This window comes from Sylvia atricapilla, chromosome 2, assembly GCF_009819655.1.
Source record: "Sylvia atricapilla isolate bSylAtr1 chromosome 2, bSylAtr1.pri, whole genome shotgun sequence".
Classification (NCBI taxonomy): domain Eukaryota; kingdom Metazoa; phylum Chordata; class Aves; order Passeriformes; family Sylviidae; genus Sylvia; species Sylvia atricapilla.
In genome coordinates, this window is record NC_089141.1 from 36,427,454 (window position 1) to 36,443,700 (window position 16,247).

The window sequence follows — 16,247 nt, forward strand, 5'->3', positions numbered from 1 at the left end:
GAAAGGTGCAATACATGTGAGAGATTCACCCTGAAACCTTTAGCTGATGTTTCAATGAGAAGGCCAGGTAGAATGATGTGAGATCTGGTAGGAGCAAGACCTAGGCCATGTTTGTTCTGTGCAAAGCTTGATGTGTGTGGTTCACAGAAACTTTGACCCTTGACAGATCTGGAGCCAAGTGATACCATCTTCAGACAATAAATTATTTATGTATCAGTCCAGTCCTGAATGGGCTAGGAGCATAGATTTGAATTTATGTGTGTGTCCCCTTGTTTTTCAGCAGCCCTGTGTCCTTAGACAGGTATTGTTATGCCTGTATTTTATGCACAGTTACTCCTTTGTTATAACACCTTCATCCCTAAGTCACAAAGTCCAGTCATCTTGAAAAGGAAAAAAACTCCAAAACTAGGAGGTTGCAGGGAGAATTTCCAGGCTGCAGCCTGCACCAAATGCCAAATATATGGGCACTGGCTTTGGAGAAGAGTGAGCATATGTGCTAAATGTATCAAACTACAGCTTGGGGAAAAACCAGCAACATAAGCAAGGCATGATGCTCTTGGAACTCTTGAAGGACTTGCTTGTATCTGTCATCGAATGCATCTGCTACTGTAACCTTTCCTTATTTGTAAGCCATTAGTAGACACCAAAGCAGCTGTTGCATAGAGCTTGTGCTGCCAGAAAGCAGAGGGGCTGAGCCTGCTGGCAGGATGCCATTGGGAAATAGCTCTACGGTCAGGGGCAGTGTCAGTGCTTTGAGAAGTCCTGAGGTGGCCAGACTTGAGAGCATCCTCTTCCTTCTGGCAGCCCCAGGGCAGGGCAGGTGCCTCCGCACCCTTCCCAAGGTAGCACTCTGCTGCTACTCCCTGCAGACCCTTCTCATTCTATCTCTGCTCTTTCTTGCTGCCATAGAAGTGTTTTAAATCTTTCTTGCCCAGTCCACCATGGGCTTGGTGTTCAGGAGTTCTCAGTTCTCCCTTAGCCAGCTCTCTTCCAACTTAACAGAGGAATTACATGGAATATGACATGCTAATACCATTTGAGAAAAGAACATCTGAGAAAAATATAATTGAAATTCAAGTGAAGGTAAAACTAGAACTAAGAAAGGCTGGGATACAGAGACAACTTGATACATTAAATAACAGCGATGGACTGTTGCTGAAATCCTTGTTTTGGGAGTTCAGGCTATGTCTGTCCATTTTGGCAGAAAATTCCTCTGTAACTTAGAGATTGTTTAATTTTAATGTTTTTTTGGTACTGTAATTATCAATTGGATTTTGAGTTGACATAGTTTTCAAATGCCTGCACCCACTCCATCTGGTAAGTTTTAAGAGGAAAAATTCTCTTAACTTGTCTCACCTATCAGCTCTTAACTTGTCTCACCTATCACCTTCACATATTTTTACTATTGTTATCTATGTTGTTTGTTTATGAGCCACAATGCTGCTCATAATCACGTGGCATCAAAATACCCCAGCTTTATGCTTCAGAGCTGTCTTCTCTGAGTAATCAAAGTTACAGCTACTGAAACATTTTCTCATTGCAGAGAAAAAAAAGGAGATTTTCTTTTCTCATTTTTACCAGAGTCAGCAGAAGGGACCCAGCACACAAAGAGACAGTGAGCCAGAATCTCTTCAGTCGCTGGCTTGCTGGTAGCTGAGTCCAAATGGCAAGTCTTCCTTATTACTGACACACGAATTGGGACCAATAAACAAATTTTATCAGTCAGCACTGCAGGCTCAGTGTGCAGGGCTGGCAGATGTTTTGACCCAGAAGATGACAAGCACCCATGATGTCCCAAGATACTGTTTGTAGATCAGGACCACACTCCCAAACCACCTTCCTGACAGAGGTTTGACAATATTTTTGCAGGAGCAGAGTCACAGCCATTGTTCCCAAGGGCCACTCTATACTGCATTTCCAGAAAGCATCTTCCAAATGTGTTGTCACAGCACCAGAGGCTAAGGCTGCAGTCTTTCCCTGGTATCTCTGGTTTCAATGGTACTGCTTTGACAGTGGAACTTCAAGGTGCAGCATCAATGATAAGCCAGTGCTCCTGAGACATGGTTTCCTCTTTAGTACAATACTGTTCACCGTGGAATATAACAAATCTCTTGCATTTTTTTATTTGAAATTTAATTTATTTCTACCGAGTTTTCTCAGAGCTTCATGCCTCTTCCCTCTGTGTGCACTCATCCTTTTGCTGAGCCAAGGAATGGATCTTTCTCTTCTGCTGCTCTCTGTCAACAGTGAGAGGAGCTCAGGGTAGCTACCCATGCTGCTTAGGTGACTTAATTAAGTGCTGTAACTGGGTGAAATAAATCCTGCCTGGACAAGCACTTTCCTTGCAGCATAGATGGAAATAATTACGCACCCATTGTTGCTTGTCAGCATCCCATGGGAGCCACTCCACAGGTGCCTGGGGATCTTCTGCCCCTCTAGTTATAAAGTTGCTGTTACACCACAGAAAGCATCTCCTGAGGGCACAAGAGAACTAATGTGCCAGAAGGGATGAGCTTAAATGCATGGCTGGGATATTTTCCCAGCTGCTACTTTAAATAGGGTACATGTAACTAGGTCACAAGGTGCTTTTTTTTTCAGCTTTCACATATAAACCCTTTGGTAATGACTGCCTGTCGATACTGAGCACTGCCCAGCCATGGGCATGAGGTCCCAGCAAGAAGAATATCTTTTAAAGCTTCATTGCTTCTTTTCCTACCAACTTTTTTCACTACTTGTTCCCTTGGCTTGGGGTATCCCAGGAAATCTCTGCACATCAGGGTAGCAGCCAATTCCTTGCTTTTGTCAGCATGGTCTGGGGAAGCATGTGCTAGGGTTGCACATATGGTCAACTCACCTGTTCTCCTGCAAGCGAAGGGGTTTAGCCTGGGATTTCCACCTGCGTCTGTCAAAAGGGATGACTTTTGTATGTGTCAGAAAACTGAGGAGAAAAGAGTTTTTCCTCATGCTCAGCAGGGCATGAATATCTGTCACTGTTTCCACCGGCAGAGGCAGGGCAGCTACCAGGCAAGCAGCCTTCCAGAGCATAATGCCCCAGCCCTGATGGAGCTGGTGCGGGAGAAGGAGGAGAGGATCCTGGCCTTGGAAGCTGACATGACCAAGTGGGAGCAGAAGTATCTGGAGGAAAGTACAATCCGGCACTTTGCCATGAACGCTGCAGCCACAGCTGCAACGGAGAGGTAAGATGACCTTGCTGCAAGCAGGCAGTTCTGTTCACCATGGAAAGCATGGCAGAGTAATACAGAAGGGGTGTTTTCTTAAGGCTGGATGTTGCTTGCCTTTCCCTGCTGAGTCACACTGCCATGGTTAATGCAATTCTCCAAGGTGTCATGCCACTGAAATAGAATTGTTGGTTGAGACAGGTTTTATCCTTCTGACCAGGTCCAAAAGTTTATCTGATCTGGGCATCAGATTGAAGCAATGGCCTCTGGCAGTCTCAAGGTGCCAAATTACACAGCACAGTAAGGCAGCTCCTCCCAGTATCCCGGCAAAGAGAGCAGGGACTTCATATATGGCTGCACCCATCCCATGGCCTGCAACAAGGTTGTTTAACCTAGTTTTAAAAAACTCTAAGACGTGAAATTTTGTTGCCTAAATACCCTTTTCCACCACTTTATTATTCCACCACTTTATCTTCAAAACTTAAAATGTTTTTCCTGATAGCTAAGCTAAACTTAGCTGCAAATTACCTCCATTGATTCTTGTCCTTCCCAGGCATGCAGGATGAACAACAGATCACTGTTGATGTTCAAACGGCCTTGTAAATATGAAGACAGATATTCCCTGTTGTATTTTTCCTGGTCTGACCCAGCTTCCTCCCCTCAGCCATTTCTGACATGCCCTAGTGTAAACCCTTTCCCATTCACATGGCATATGTCTGGACTATCTGTCTGCAGTTTGTCTGTGTCACAGTGTGGTAATCAACAGCACAAAAGGCAGTGACACTTCGCAGCCATCAGGAGGATAGGATAGCTAACTTCTCACTCCAGTTTCTTAGGAGCCAACTCCCCAGAAAACATCCTAAAATGAGTTTTGCCTTTGAAATGCCTTTAGGTGTTGACTCAGGATGGACTTTCCTTTTGCACTCCAGTTTAGCCAGCAATTCCTGTGCTGTTTTTCAACTTCCAAAGTGTAGAGCTTTGTTACTGGTTCATGATGTAGTCTTGTTGACTTGGGATCTGGTGAGTGGGTCCCTCTGATGTCTGACCCTATCCTTCTGGATGGTTGTTAGCCCTGTGTGGGTCACCCATGCTGCCAGCATGCTCTCTATTCCTTTAACCTCGTTAAATTAATGGCAGTAATGACCCAGCGCAAGCCAAGAGTAGCCTGCAGCAGGATGCCCCCACGCCAGGTAGCTTGAGAGACAGCCATTGATGGCTTGCCCTTTGTACGTGGGTTTGAGGTTTTCTTTGCAAGTTTCAATCTCACTTTTGCACTGAGGGTGCAAAAGCCACCCTGACAGTCTGAGGAGCCTGACCCTCCATGGTGAACCTCTTTGCCAGGGATGCCTCGGCCCCGAGCCACTCACACAATGGCAGCTACGGCGAGACGGCGCTGGAGGTGCGGGGCTGGCAGGAGGAGGAGGAGATCGTGCAGGCCAACCGCCGCTGCCAGGACATGGAGTACACGTAAGGGATGCCCTGCCATTCCTGCTTGTTGTGTGTTGGGGCTGGGTTCAGATAAACCAGGATGCCTGGATGGGATGGGCTTGGCTTCTTCACTTCAGTTTAGTTTTGCTCTTCATCTTTCAAGCAGGGATTAAAGAGGAGTCATCATTGGATAACTTCCTCCCTGCCTTCCTGTTAAGCCTTCTGTGGCAAGCCCAACAATTCTACAAAGCAGAGGTTGTTCCACTATTAAAAGTAGTCTGGCATGCCAGGACACAAATTTGCAGACGCTTTTATAAAAAAGGTGTATTTGTTGCTTGCAGAAAATACCAGGGATTGTTTTTACTGCATTTGGGTTTTGTTTGTTATTCACAGATGCAAGCTAATCCTGCTTCCTGGGAAGTAGTAGAGTTTTGCCACTGCCTTCATAAATCTAGATCAACCTTGTGTTTACATTGCTAATTAAACATGTGATGATGAAAACTAATGCTTTCACTATTTACAAAATGCACCTGCATTGTGTTATATATTGTACAACACAGCCAGGCTGGTTATTTGACTGTCAAAGTGTACAAATTGTTGAAAAATACAGTTTTGTAGTTGTTCAGTATAATTTGGTGTTAATCATTCCTGGAAAAGAGTTCAGATAATCCTATTTTCTAGTGATTTGAGAGTCTTCAGGTACGACTTCAGGGAAGTAGCGAGCTTTGCTAAGCTCTGAACACCATGTGCTGATTGTTTTTGCAGCAGTGAGGGAGAAGGAAGAGCCCAGACCACCCCTCAGAGAAACCAAAAGTAACCTTTCTACTCACTTCAGCAGGTCTTACTCTAGCTGACAACAGACCTGAATCCTGAGGTTAACTCAGTCTGCCAAAGGAGAGTTTCCAGATCTGGCCCAAATGTATTACAGGGGTGAAAATTGCCTTTGTGTTTGTATTGTAAAGGTAGCAACATGCAGCCTGGTCAGGATACTGCCCAGTACTCCTGCTTGGTTAGTAAAACCATAGGTTCAGTTAACCTTGCAGAAAAGTTTTGGTTTAATAGCTAGAAGTGCTGTCTGCTTTGAAGTGCATGGTTATCCTTGGAGGAAGTGTTGGGAGCTTACTTGCCCAAGTACCCAAAAGCAGAGAGGACAGAGCAGCAGGGCATCTGCGTGGGGACCTCCCTGCTGTCTCCAGGTGTGGAGACCTGCCCACCTGAGTGTTTTTTCCATTCCTGTAAGCAGAGCATTCATATTTTGGCAGAATAAAGAATCTCCATGCCAAGATAATCGAGAAGGATGCCATGATCAAGGTCCTTCAGCAGCGGTCACGCAAGGACCCTGGGAAAGCTGACAGCACCAGCCTGCGGCCGGCCCGCTCCGTGCCCTCCATTGCCGCCGCCACAGGCACGCATTCGCGCCAGACCTCGCTCACCAGCAACCAGATTGCTGAGGAGAGGAAGGAAGAGAAGCTCTGGAAGGGAAGCATAGGTGAGTTCAGCTTTTGCTTTTGTTCGTCCATCACTTCATCCTAATCCTTCTGCTTGAGCTCAGCAAAAGTGCCTTGGCACGCATTGCCGTGACAGCTTATTTCCAGAGCACTTTCCAAAGGCAGAATGTGAGTCCTTGTGCTTAAGTCAAAAACCAGTCATGCTTTAGCCTTGCATTGTACCTTAATTACATTTTTTAATCATAATAAATCATTCTGCACTGATTATAGAAAACCATAATTGAGGGAAGTCCTCCCAGATACAGGCACATAATGTTTGCAACTTCATGGGAGTAAATAACAAAATTGGGATAGAAATAAAGCCTGAATAAAGTTCATCAAGAGGGTGATTCCCCCTTTGGATAGGACAGCATGATGTGATGTGTCAGATAAATGGGAGAATCAGTGCAGGACTGCCTGTTGTTTGGGGCCACAATGCATGGGGGTGTGGAGGTGTGCAAGGCTGTGTCGGGAGTAAGTGCCACTGGGATGGGTGTGCAGAAGGGGAGGCAGGGGAGGGAAAGCTGCTTTCAGAAAGCCATTTTGTAGGAAAGTACAAATGCAAGATGCCAGAAAAAGCAGCATCAAGGGGAAAAGCTAAGCCAAACGAAATGAGCCCAGCATCTTGTAGCTCCAGGGTGGGATGGGGGACAGCACACATATTTGAGCCAGGATGTGACTGACCTCTCTATGTGTTTCCAGGGCTACTCTTGGGAAAGGAGCACCATGACCACCCATCAGGCCCCTCACTACCTCTGCCTCTGCCCTCCTTGTCTTGCCTGCCCGTGCCAGTGCCAGCAGCCTCCCACGCAAAGACGGGCAGCAAAGACAGCAGCACACAGACGGACAAAACCGCGGAGCTCTTCTGGCCTGCCACTGCCTCCTTCCCGGGCCGGGGCCGCTTGGGAACCACCCCAGCACACAGCCCAGCCCCACGGCCCCTGGGGACACGAGTGGCCAGCGAGAAACTGGGTGAGCTCTGCCAGATCCCCCGTCAGTGCAAAATGTCAGCACCCCCGGGGCTATCAGCAATCCCCAGAGACACATCGCTCTTAGTGGGGACGAGGTGTGGTTATGTTATGCTGCCACAGTTTGTAAAGTATGGTGGAGGTTTCTTCAGGGAAGCTAAAACTGTAGAGGGAGTACTTTCTAAGGCTGCCCAGAAGAGTGGCTTTGTGCTTGGCAGCTTCTGTAAAGCTCTGTTTGTCTGTGGCAGGCAGAATTTGCAATTATTCATGCTGCCAGATAAAAAAATTGTACAGTTTCACACCTTGAAAACCCTCCACACCTGCTCACAGACTCTTCTCTTTTTTTGCAACTGAAACCATGGTTAGTTAAAGCACCATTTTCTCCCTAATTTTTAAAGGAAAGCTGTGGGGAATAGTAAGGAAAAAGCAGAGATTTTTTTTGGTGGGGGATGGTTTAAAAGTACAATTTTAGTTATTTTTGAAAGGTGGAAATTGCTGGTTTGCAACCCTAGCAAAGGAGACATTTATTTTTTGCACATTATTTTGAAAAAGCATGTTTCTTACACATTCATCTCCTCTTCATGTGTTGGAAGGCTGACCTGAAACAGAGACTGGACAGAGCTAAAGAATAAAGTAGGTATTTTTTGAAAGGCCTCCAGGATCCACCCTGGGCAGGATTGGAGCCCAACCAAAGCTGCACCCAGGGTGGACCAAGAATAGTCACAAAAAAATGGCTGCCCAGTCATGAGATCTTACACTTTTATAAGTTTTGGTCCATTTGCATATTGAGGTTTAGTTGTCCAATTACAGCTTCAGGTTGTGAGGTCTCATCCTTCTTGTTCTTTCCTTCAGTCCACCATTGTTTATGCTTTTGGGCCTGAAGGGTGCCCTTGGTTCTCCGCAGAAAAAGGATTTGTTTTGTCTACCTACTCTGTGAAGAGAGCTTACTGGCACTTAATATGAGGCTCAGAACTACATCCCTAGGCAGGAACAGAATCTGCAAATACAAAAACTAAAGCTTAAGGCATCACTCTCAAAGCAAGTTTTCCCTCTAAAAACATGCTGTGTATCATTAAAAGAGCTGACTATCACAGAACTAGATGGTCTTTAGCATCCCTTCCAACCCATACCATTTTATGGTTTTAGCTAATGAGATTTGTTGGTCTGTATCTCTTAAACATCATCTTTGTGCCTGCCCTCGGGGTCTGTGCACACTGACACACCTGCTGTCATTGTGCAGGGAATTCAGCATCACATGTCCTTAGTGTCCTGAACAGATTTGGCTTCCAGTATGTAGGATGTACTGGGAATACATGCTCCACCTTCAAGGAATGGGTTGATATTTACTTTGAACAAATTGCTGTTGAATTTGGACTGAAGATCAACTTTCCCTTCTTTCCATTGCAGAGAACTCCAGCCACGGGAAGCTGCCTGACAGCAAAGGCAGAGTGAGCAGCCTGCTCCACAAGCCTGAGTTTCCAGATGCAGACATGATGGAAGTCCTCATCTGAGCAGAGGCAGCATCTCTGGGATTTTGTGTGTGTTCAGCCAGGCCCAAGATGGTCCTCAGTGTGCCAACCTTGAAAACTAACCCTGAGAGTCTGAAAAAACAAAGTTTATTCCCAAATCGAAGCTACAGTCTGTTATGTTGAGACTTTTGACCAGGCAAGAAGTCAAGAGCGGTGGAGTGATGAAATGAACGTCTGAGATTTTCTGAACAGAAGGGGTCTTTGAAAATGGAAAGTGGTGTGAGAAGGGGAGTGTTGAGGTAAAAGGAAACTGTTTTCTGGCGTAAAGAGAAAGTAGTGAAATTACAGACTGGTTGCACACTGCTGTTTTCCTGCCTCTACAACCAGGACAGGGAGCGAAATCCTGTCTCTTTGGAGGCCAGAGAGAGTTTCTGAGTAATGCAGGAAAAACTTGCATCTTCCTCAATATCAATACATTTCTCAAAGGTTTCAGTCTCAAAAATTTCACTTCTTAATTTTTGTGAATAATTGGTCTGTAGATGTACATGGCAGGTTCTCGTAAGTATTTGTTTGAAGTGGCATTGGTGTGGGTTTCCTGGGCAGGCAAGTCAGGTGCCTCTTTCCTGGCTGGACAAGTGTTTCTCTTGGAGCCGAATTTACAGTACAAATATTCATGTCTTGCAACCTCAGAGCTTGCTGAGACTTTTTTTTGATAGGAGCAGTTGTTGGCTGGAATTTTCCTGGTGGATGAATGTAGAAGGGGGAGGGAGGACCCTGCTGAAGCAAACCCTGTTGTAACCATAGGAAAGTTGGGGAAGGATCCCAGCAACTCCCTAAAAGGGCTGTGCATTATAGAGTTCCTTTGAGGGGAGCGGCATGGGTTTGTTTTTAGAGAAGTTAAGCTGGGTTTGCATGTGAGATCAGAAGATACCTCTTTCTGGGCACTGGTTCATAATATTGGAAGAATCTGTGTGTTTGTGGCAAGAACAAGATTTTTCCTTACTTTCAATTCTTAGAGCCAAGTTCTACCTTACTTGAGCATACAAACCTGCTGTTCAAGCTGATGTGGGACTGGACATTAAGGAGTGCAGGAGCAGGCTGGGAAGGGTTTAACTGCAAAGCAGTATGTGAGCATCATGTGTTTTCTGTGCTGAGCTGTGGTTTCTTTTCACCTTATTTTACCCAGGGTGGAACATTTCTTATTTTCAGCTTTGTCCCTGAATTCAGTAAGAGGCAGCCAACTCACCCACTGTGTTACTTGTGGCTTCGTGCACTGCACATGTCGATGGGGAAATTTTCCTCTGTGAGGCATTTCTGTATTGGCTCTGCAGTTCCTGAGCCTTGTGGTGCACCATAATGACTTTAAAGAGAGCTTGACTTTGAGAAAAAGAGTGATGGGATCTAATGTGAGGCTGCCTAGAGTGGAAAAGTAATGGGTGCTAAAAGTAATCGTGCACTCAGGGCTGGCTCAAGGTCACCTCTTCCTGTAGGTGACAAATCAGAGCCCTTGGCTGCTGAGAACACCAGGCATTTTAAACTCTGCTTTCGCCAAAAACTGAAGTCCTTGTGAACTCAAAGCCTTCACAGGCCGGAGCCTTGTGCTCAATACTGCTTGGCTGATACCTTTTTTTTTTTTTTTTTCAAAGAACAAAATTGCTATGTTAAAGCTATGCACTTATTTTTGCGTGTACCTAGAATTAGACGTATGTTGTTGTCACCCTCTTTCTGAGTTTTGCACTTGTTAAACAAAGTATTACTAGGTAGGTTGTGCAGGAAGCAAACTGTGTTTCAAGTATTAGCAGCTTTGCATTGTGAAACCAAAGGTGTAAAACCCTTGGAAGATGTTATGCAGCTTAATATATGCCTTGTAAGATAATTTTTTCCTCTAAAGTTAATTTAAATGTTGTAATTGTTTGCATAAAAGCCGGGACCGTGTGTGGCATCACCACTGACCCACTTTCGTGGCCCTTCCTCAAGCTTCTGTGGTAGGAATGGGGCAAGAAAAAGACAAATCAAGGGAATACAAGTAAAATCTTGGTGAATTTTTAATTGCATCACTTTTTATCCAAGAAATAAGGATACCCAGGTACTTGGAAATCCCTAAGCATTTTGTTACCAGCTGTAATATTTCTTTTGCTGAAACTCTTCAGTAAGTTCTGTGCAGGCAGACAGTGAGGCGTCCAGGAGAAACAGTGCTGGATCAGCATGGATCAGCTCTCAGTTATGTTTGGTAGTGGTTCAGCTCGATTTCTCCAAGTCAGCTAGAGTACAGCACTCCTCCTTGGGGAGACCACAGTCTCTCCAGTTTCTGCTAGCCAAAGATGGCTTGACACATGATGCTGCCCCAGATTCACGGTCACATACAGGAAACTGTTAGAGACAGTGTGTAGGCAACTCTCATTGTAGGCAACAGCTCAAATGATCCAAAAGATTGATTCTCACCAATTGTGTTGAACTCAAGAGATGTTAGTTTTACTGGAGGGAAAGTCTGGAGGACTGGTGTGTCTCCCTCCAGCCCAAGCACTAGCAGGACTTGCATGGAGTACTACTGCCACACGTCAGCCCTGCTGAGCAGAGCGGCACAGCTCCATTCGTGCTGGCTTTCCCAGCTCTTTGAACTGTTTGGTGTTGTTGGGAAACTGTGCTGTAGCCATTCCAGGTGATGTCGGTGGTAACTAGTTGTAAAATACTGTCGTTTTTTATTGTTGTTGGTTGTATAGAGAAGTTTGTGTACAGTGTTGTACAGCTGGAGGGTTATTTGTACATAGGGGGGGAAATGAAGGCTGTTATGTGTCACCCCCAGCAAATGTTGATATTGTTGGTCAGCCAAAGATTTCTTATTCTTTGCTGTTTAAATTTGTGCCTTACTATTGTAGATAATAAATGTATAAACATGTTTATTTTCTCACTTTTCCAGTGTGAATACATTCAGTCCTCCAGAAGAAAGGACTTAAAAAAAATTCTTTAAGCTTTGCAAACAGTGTGCTAAGACTAAGAGGGGATGCTCAGGGACTTTTAAGGTTGCATCTTCTCCATTTTTCACAGGTATTAATGAAAAGCCCCACAGCAGGTGACACCAGTAAGTGTATCAAATCAGTGGGTCTCCAGGGCAGAGGATCAGACTGGGAGTTTGCCCAAGCAAGAAGAGCATGATATTAGAGATGATCAAGAAGAGATGATTTTAGTGAGATTATCTTCACTGGAAGGAAATGAGAGGGGAAACTTAATGAGATGCATCAGTGAAGATGCACGTATTTTTTAGCCCTGTGTTCCTGCTAAGCATAGAACTCTCACTGATTTTTTGTATTTTTTTCTGGAGGGCCTGGGGCTTCTTTATTTGACAGATGTTGGATCAGTGTGAGTGAAGTATCTAAGTATTTTTTATATCTAGATGTTCTTGAATTATATACTGTGCTCAGTAAGGAGTAAAGACCAGATCCCATTTCACGCTGTAGTGCTGGCAAGGGGAATGCTCCGGCCTGGTGGAAATACTGTTCCTGTGTTTGTTTATGCAACTGAAATAAATGGGGGGAAGGGAGCAAAAGTTAGCCAAGTGTCTGGCTTTGAGTTAGGGGTTAAGTTGCTCAGCAGGCTCTCACATGCTCTTGAAAGTGTCTGTTAAAAAATTCCTGAATCAGGTCCCAGGGAGCTGCAGGCATGAAAGGCATGAATGCCACCAAGGGCCTCTCTTTTCTGTGAGTTCTTCTTTGCCTGTCCCAACCTTTTCTCCCCAGATCCTTGCACACGTTGAAAAAACCAACCTGTCCTGAGCAGGAGTGTGTCAGCAAAGATCCAGGGGGGTTGCAGAAGCTTGAGGAGAAGTTTGTTTGACCCAGATCCCAGCACCGTGTGTTCCCCATGTAAGCACAGGTCAGCCTGACCCATCTGATCACTCCATCTTCAAGCAGCCGGTAGTATTTCTTGTACCAAGAACAAAAGTTTGGTGGTTGTTGAGATTGTGGTTTTTTGACTTCAAGTCAAGATTTGACAGTAAAATTTGGCATGTATCTTGTTTTTCAAGGCCATGAAAGGAAAGAAACTAAGAGGCCAAACCAATATTAGGATGGGAAAAGCCTCATGGCCAGCTGTGTTCAGGTATAACAAGGAGAGGGGTATTCCATTTTTCAGTTGTGTCTTCACCACAGATGCTCCGGCCAAAAAAAAAGAATGTCACTGTAACAGTGTCTGCAGGTTAAATATATTTTGCGCATTAATGTCAGGAATAAATATGCAAAGAAGCAAACTTCAAGAGTCAGTTTGTTTGAACATTAAAATCCATTATTCCAAAAGTAAGTAACAGACCTGCATCATATAAAGAAAGAGCTCAGAAGAGCTAAAATATTAGCAAGATTGCTATTTAGAAGTATTCAAAAATCTAGTCCCATCCAAAATAACAAGGCCTTTTCAGGATTCACTTGGATTCTGTGCACTGTGCAGCGGTGGCATCTCTTCTGCCCTGGTTTGTTCCACATTCAGGGCTTTCTACTCCCGAAGTCTGAGAGGGGCAAACATACAAACAGCAGTGAGGTGCATTCTTGGGGAAAAGCTGCAATTTCCAACATCTTTAAATACCTTCTGTGTCTGGAACTGGAAGTACACTGCAGTGAAACGTGAAAAGTTTGGATCTCACTCCCTGGCATGCTTGTCAGGATCCCCAGTGTGGGGTCTGGATGCAGTCCAACAAACTGGGCTGATCTGAGCACCCCGCTGTGTTCCTCGACCACTCTGAGTCAGGTAAGTCGGCCTGAAGGTGGTAACCCCACTCTCTGCAAACCAAAGTAAGTGGGGAAAATAGGACACAGTGTCCTCAGTGCAGTCCCACCTGAGAGAGGGGTAAAAACACGAGCAGCTGTCATCATACCACTGTGATTAATGTTCATGCAGACCTTAAACTGTGGCTTCGAAGCCTTGTAAAACCAAACACGAGTGCCCAGCATTCCTGAGCTATAAAAGGCCCAGGAATTCATTGACTCGAGGTATGAAGACCACAAGCTATTTTCTTTCATACCAACCACTTCAGCTTTAGATGAACAAAATATCAGTGTGCATATTTTCCAGAGTAACCTGGCATGCCCTGCTGCAGTCCAGGACTCAGTGCTGTGCCAGTGCCCTCCAGTCTGACACAAAGCAGGGCAGCAATTACGAGGTGAGACCCAGGTCCACGTTGGCCCCACATCCTGTGAGAGGCTGAAGACCTGCTGCAAAGTTTACTGCTGAAAGGGAACTTTTTCCCCCAGTACCACATGATGAGGCAGTGATGGAGCTTTTGGCAAGCTAGAAGTTGGAGGGCAGTGCCATCACCTCTCTAGAGGTCATACTTGCACTTTACCATTGTGGTGGCTTCTCCAGCTGCTTGGTAGACTTTGACTCCTTGTTCATGCCTTTCTTGGTGTCTGTGTGCTCTGGTAGCACCTTCAGTCCCCTGCAGAAGCAGGGTGGACAGCCAGTGACCCTCCAAGCATGTGAAGCTTCCTGCAGGACAGCTGAGCTCAGAACAAGAATAGGGGACTGTGATGGCAGCTGACATCCCTCCACCAGTCCCTGGTTTGGGCCTTGATCAGCCCAGGTAGGAAAAATCTTGCTGGGATGAAGCTCCAGAAGGGAGAAAGGTGGTGTAAGGTATGAGGAGATGGAAGTCCTCTTGCTTGGCCAGTTACTTGGTCATTTAAGGTCATTTTTAAGATGACCCTTTCTGGTAGGCCTGCTATTAAAACTGCAATGCAATTTGGTGTGCAAAAAAATTGCTGCTTGCTGTAAATCCCATCTGAATTCATAGAAGGAACCTTAAAGACCACACGTAGTTCCAACACCCCATCCCTGGGCAGTGACATCTTCCATGAGACCAAGTTGCTCCAAGCCCCATCCAACCTGATCTTGAAGGATTCCAGGAATAGGGCATTCACAACTTCTCTGGGCAGCCTGTGCCACTATCTCACCACCCTCATAGTGCAGAATTTCTTCCTTATGTCCAGTCTAAACTTTTCCTCTTTAAAGCTGTTACCCCTTGTCCCATCACTACATGTCCTTGGAAACACTCCCTCTCTGGCTCTCTTTTGTAGCATCCCTCTTGTAGCTCTGGCTTTCATCCTCAGTGCACATCCTACCCTGCTTCTGTGCTGCACCCTCTCACCCTGTTGCCTCCAACATCTTTTTCCAGCTCAACCGTGCCAGAAACAGGCAGTGAAAGCCCAGGCAGTCAGGTTCTCATATGCCACCAGTTTTAGTGTTCAGTTTTAAGGCTGAACAGCTTAAGAGGAAGGGGCTACTCTCATTTAGGTGCTTGTGCAGTGCCTGGCAGGTGGGGCCATGTGTGGTAGTCCCAAATCGTACTCTCAAACTCTATATAAGGGTATTTATTGTTGATGATGATTATCTGTCAGCTCTGTGCACCTCTGCTTTTAAAATGAAATCACTGTACACATTCCTCAAGCCTAAATCTGGTGCACAGGTCAGAGACCCTTCCACTTATGTTGTTAAATAATGCCTTATCCCCACCACAGGGCTTTTTATAGATGGCTGAGCCTTTCTTTTCAGATGCCATGAGTGCCTTATCATGTTACCCAGATTGGCTGTGTGTGCTGGCTCTTCTGCCTGCAGGGCTCTGAAGCCTCACCCGACCCCGAATAGGACTACACCACCAGCCTACATCATCCCTGTCCCCATCCACTACTGACAGACCCCCTGTGCCGTTCTCCAGCAGCCACGGGCCAACTCCTGGGCAAAGCCAGCTGGCACAGCGTGTCCGCCCCTGTGCCAAAACAGCGTGGGAAACACTCCCTCTGCTGGCTCATCCTGCCTGCCCTTACCTGGTGCTCAAACTGGGAAGGCTCTGGGATGTGGGGTTTTGGTCTGAAGGGTGGGTCCAGCATGGAATGATGATGCTGATACCAGTAGTATTATAGTTACAGTAATTATAGCAGCAGCAGTAGTCGATGCTGGTATATTCTGAGCAAGCAGAATAAGACTAAGACAGACTAGGAAGAACCTGATCTAGTTCAGATGGCTGCTGTCATTGCATGGGGGTTGGACTAGATGGCCTTCAAAAGTCCATTGCAATCCAAACCATCCTATGATAAGGCTATAAATAAAAAATAAGTATAGGAATCAGAACAAGAAAATAAGAAGGATAGGAATACGAATAAGTATAATAAACAATTTGGTTCGTTACAGGGAACAAGAAAAGTAAAAAGAGAAGGAGAAAAAGAAATCTGGTCACCTCTAGTGGCAGAAGAAAGCTTGAGTATGAAGAAGTTGATTCTAGACTGAGCTAGGTATTCCTGCTAAGGGAAATTTTTCTGTTATCCCCCAGTGACCCCTGGCCCTGGCTGTGGCCAGGCCTGTTCACATACAGACTTTTCCAGGTAAAAAAGCTTGATCTAAGCACAGGGCTTTGAGCTTGCAGTGAGAAAATTGGAATATGTGCTTGTGGGAACTGGGTCTGCACTTGAAAACTAGTTTATTACATAGCTCCTGGGTGTGAAACTCCTCTGTGCATCATCATCTAGTTGAACTGTTCAGACCCAAAACTTCCACCACAGACCAGGTTCATTTCAGTTTTAGAGAGGAATTTCATACACCCCTTTAGTGCAAATATTTCCCAGCACTCGACAAACTTCACCCCCCACATGCCAGCTTTCACCCAGGATCTTTCACGGCATGGTTTTTCCCATGCGAAGAATGTGCTTGAGGTTCTAGAGAGAAGAGACTTTTCTGAAC

The 16,247-nt window shown here is 45.5% G+C and overlaps 1 protein-coding gene across 1 annotated transcript in view; it reads left to right on the forward strand.

The window, feature by feature from the left end:
• The window catches only part of AMOTL1 (angiomotin like 1), a 54,990-nt gene extending 43,555 nt beyond the window's left edge, over window positions 1-11,435 (forward strand). The window contains exons 9-13 of the mRNA XM_066341335.1: window positions 3,007-3,197; window positions 4,521-4,646; window positions 5,870-6,096; window positions 6,797-7,066; window positions 8,470-11,435. Of these exons, the coding sequence (XP_066197432.1) occupies window positions 3,007-3,197; window positions 4,521-4,646; window positions 5,870-6,096; window positions 6,797-7,066; window positions 8,470-8,573 (918 nt within the window). The 3' untranslated portion in view covers window positions 8,574-11,435. The remainder of the gene's footprint in view (window positions 1-3,006; window positions 3,198-4,520; window positions 4,647-5,869; window positions 6,097-6,796; window positions 7,067-8,469) is intronic.
• The last annotated feature ends 4,812 nt before the right edge of the window (window positions 11,436-16,247 follow it).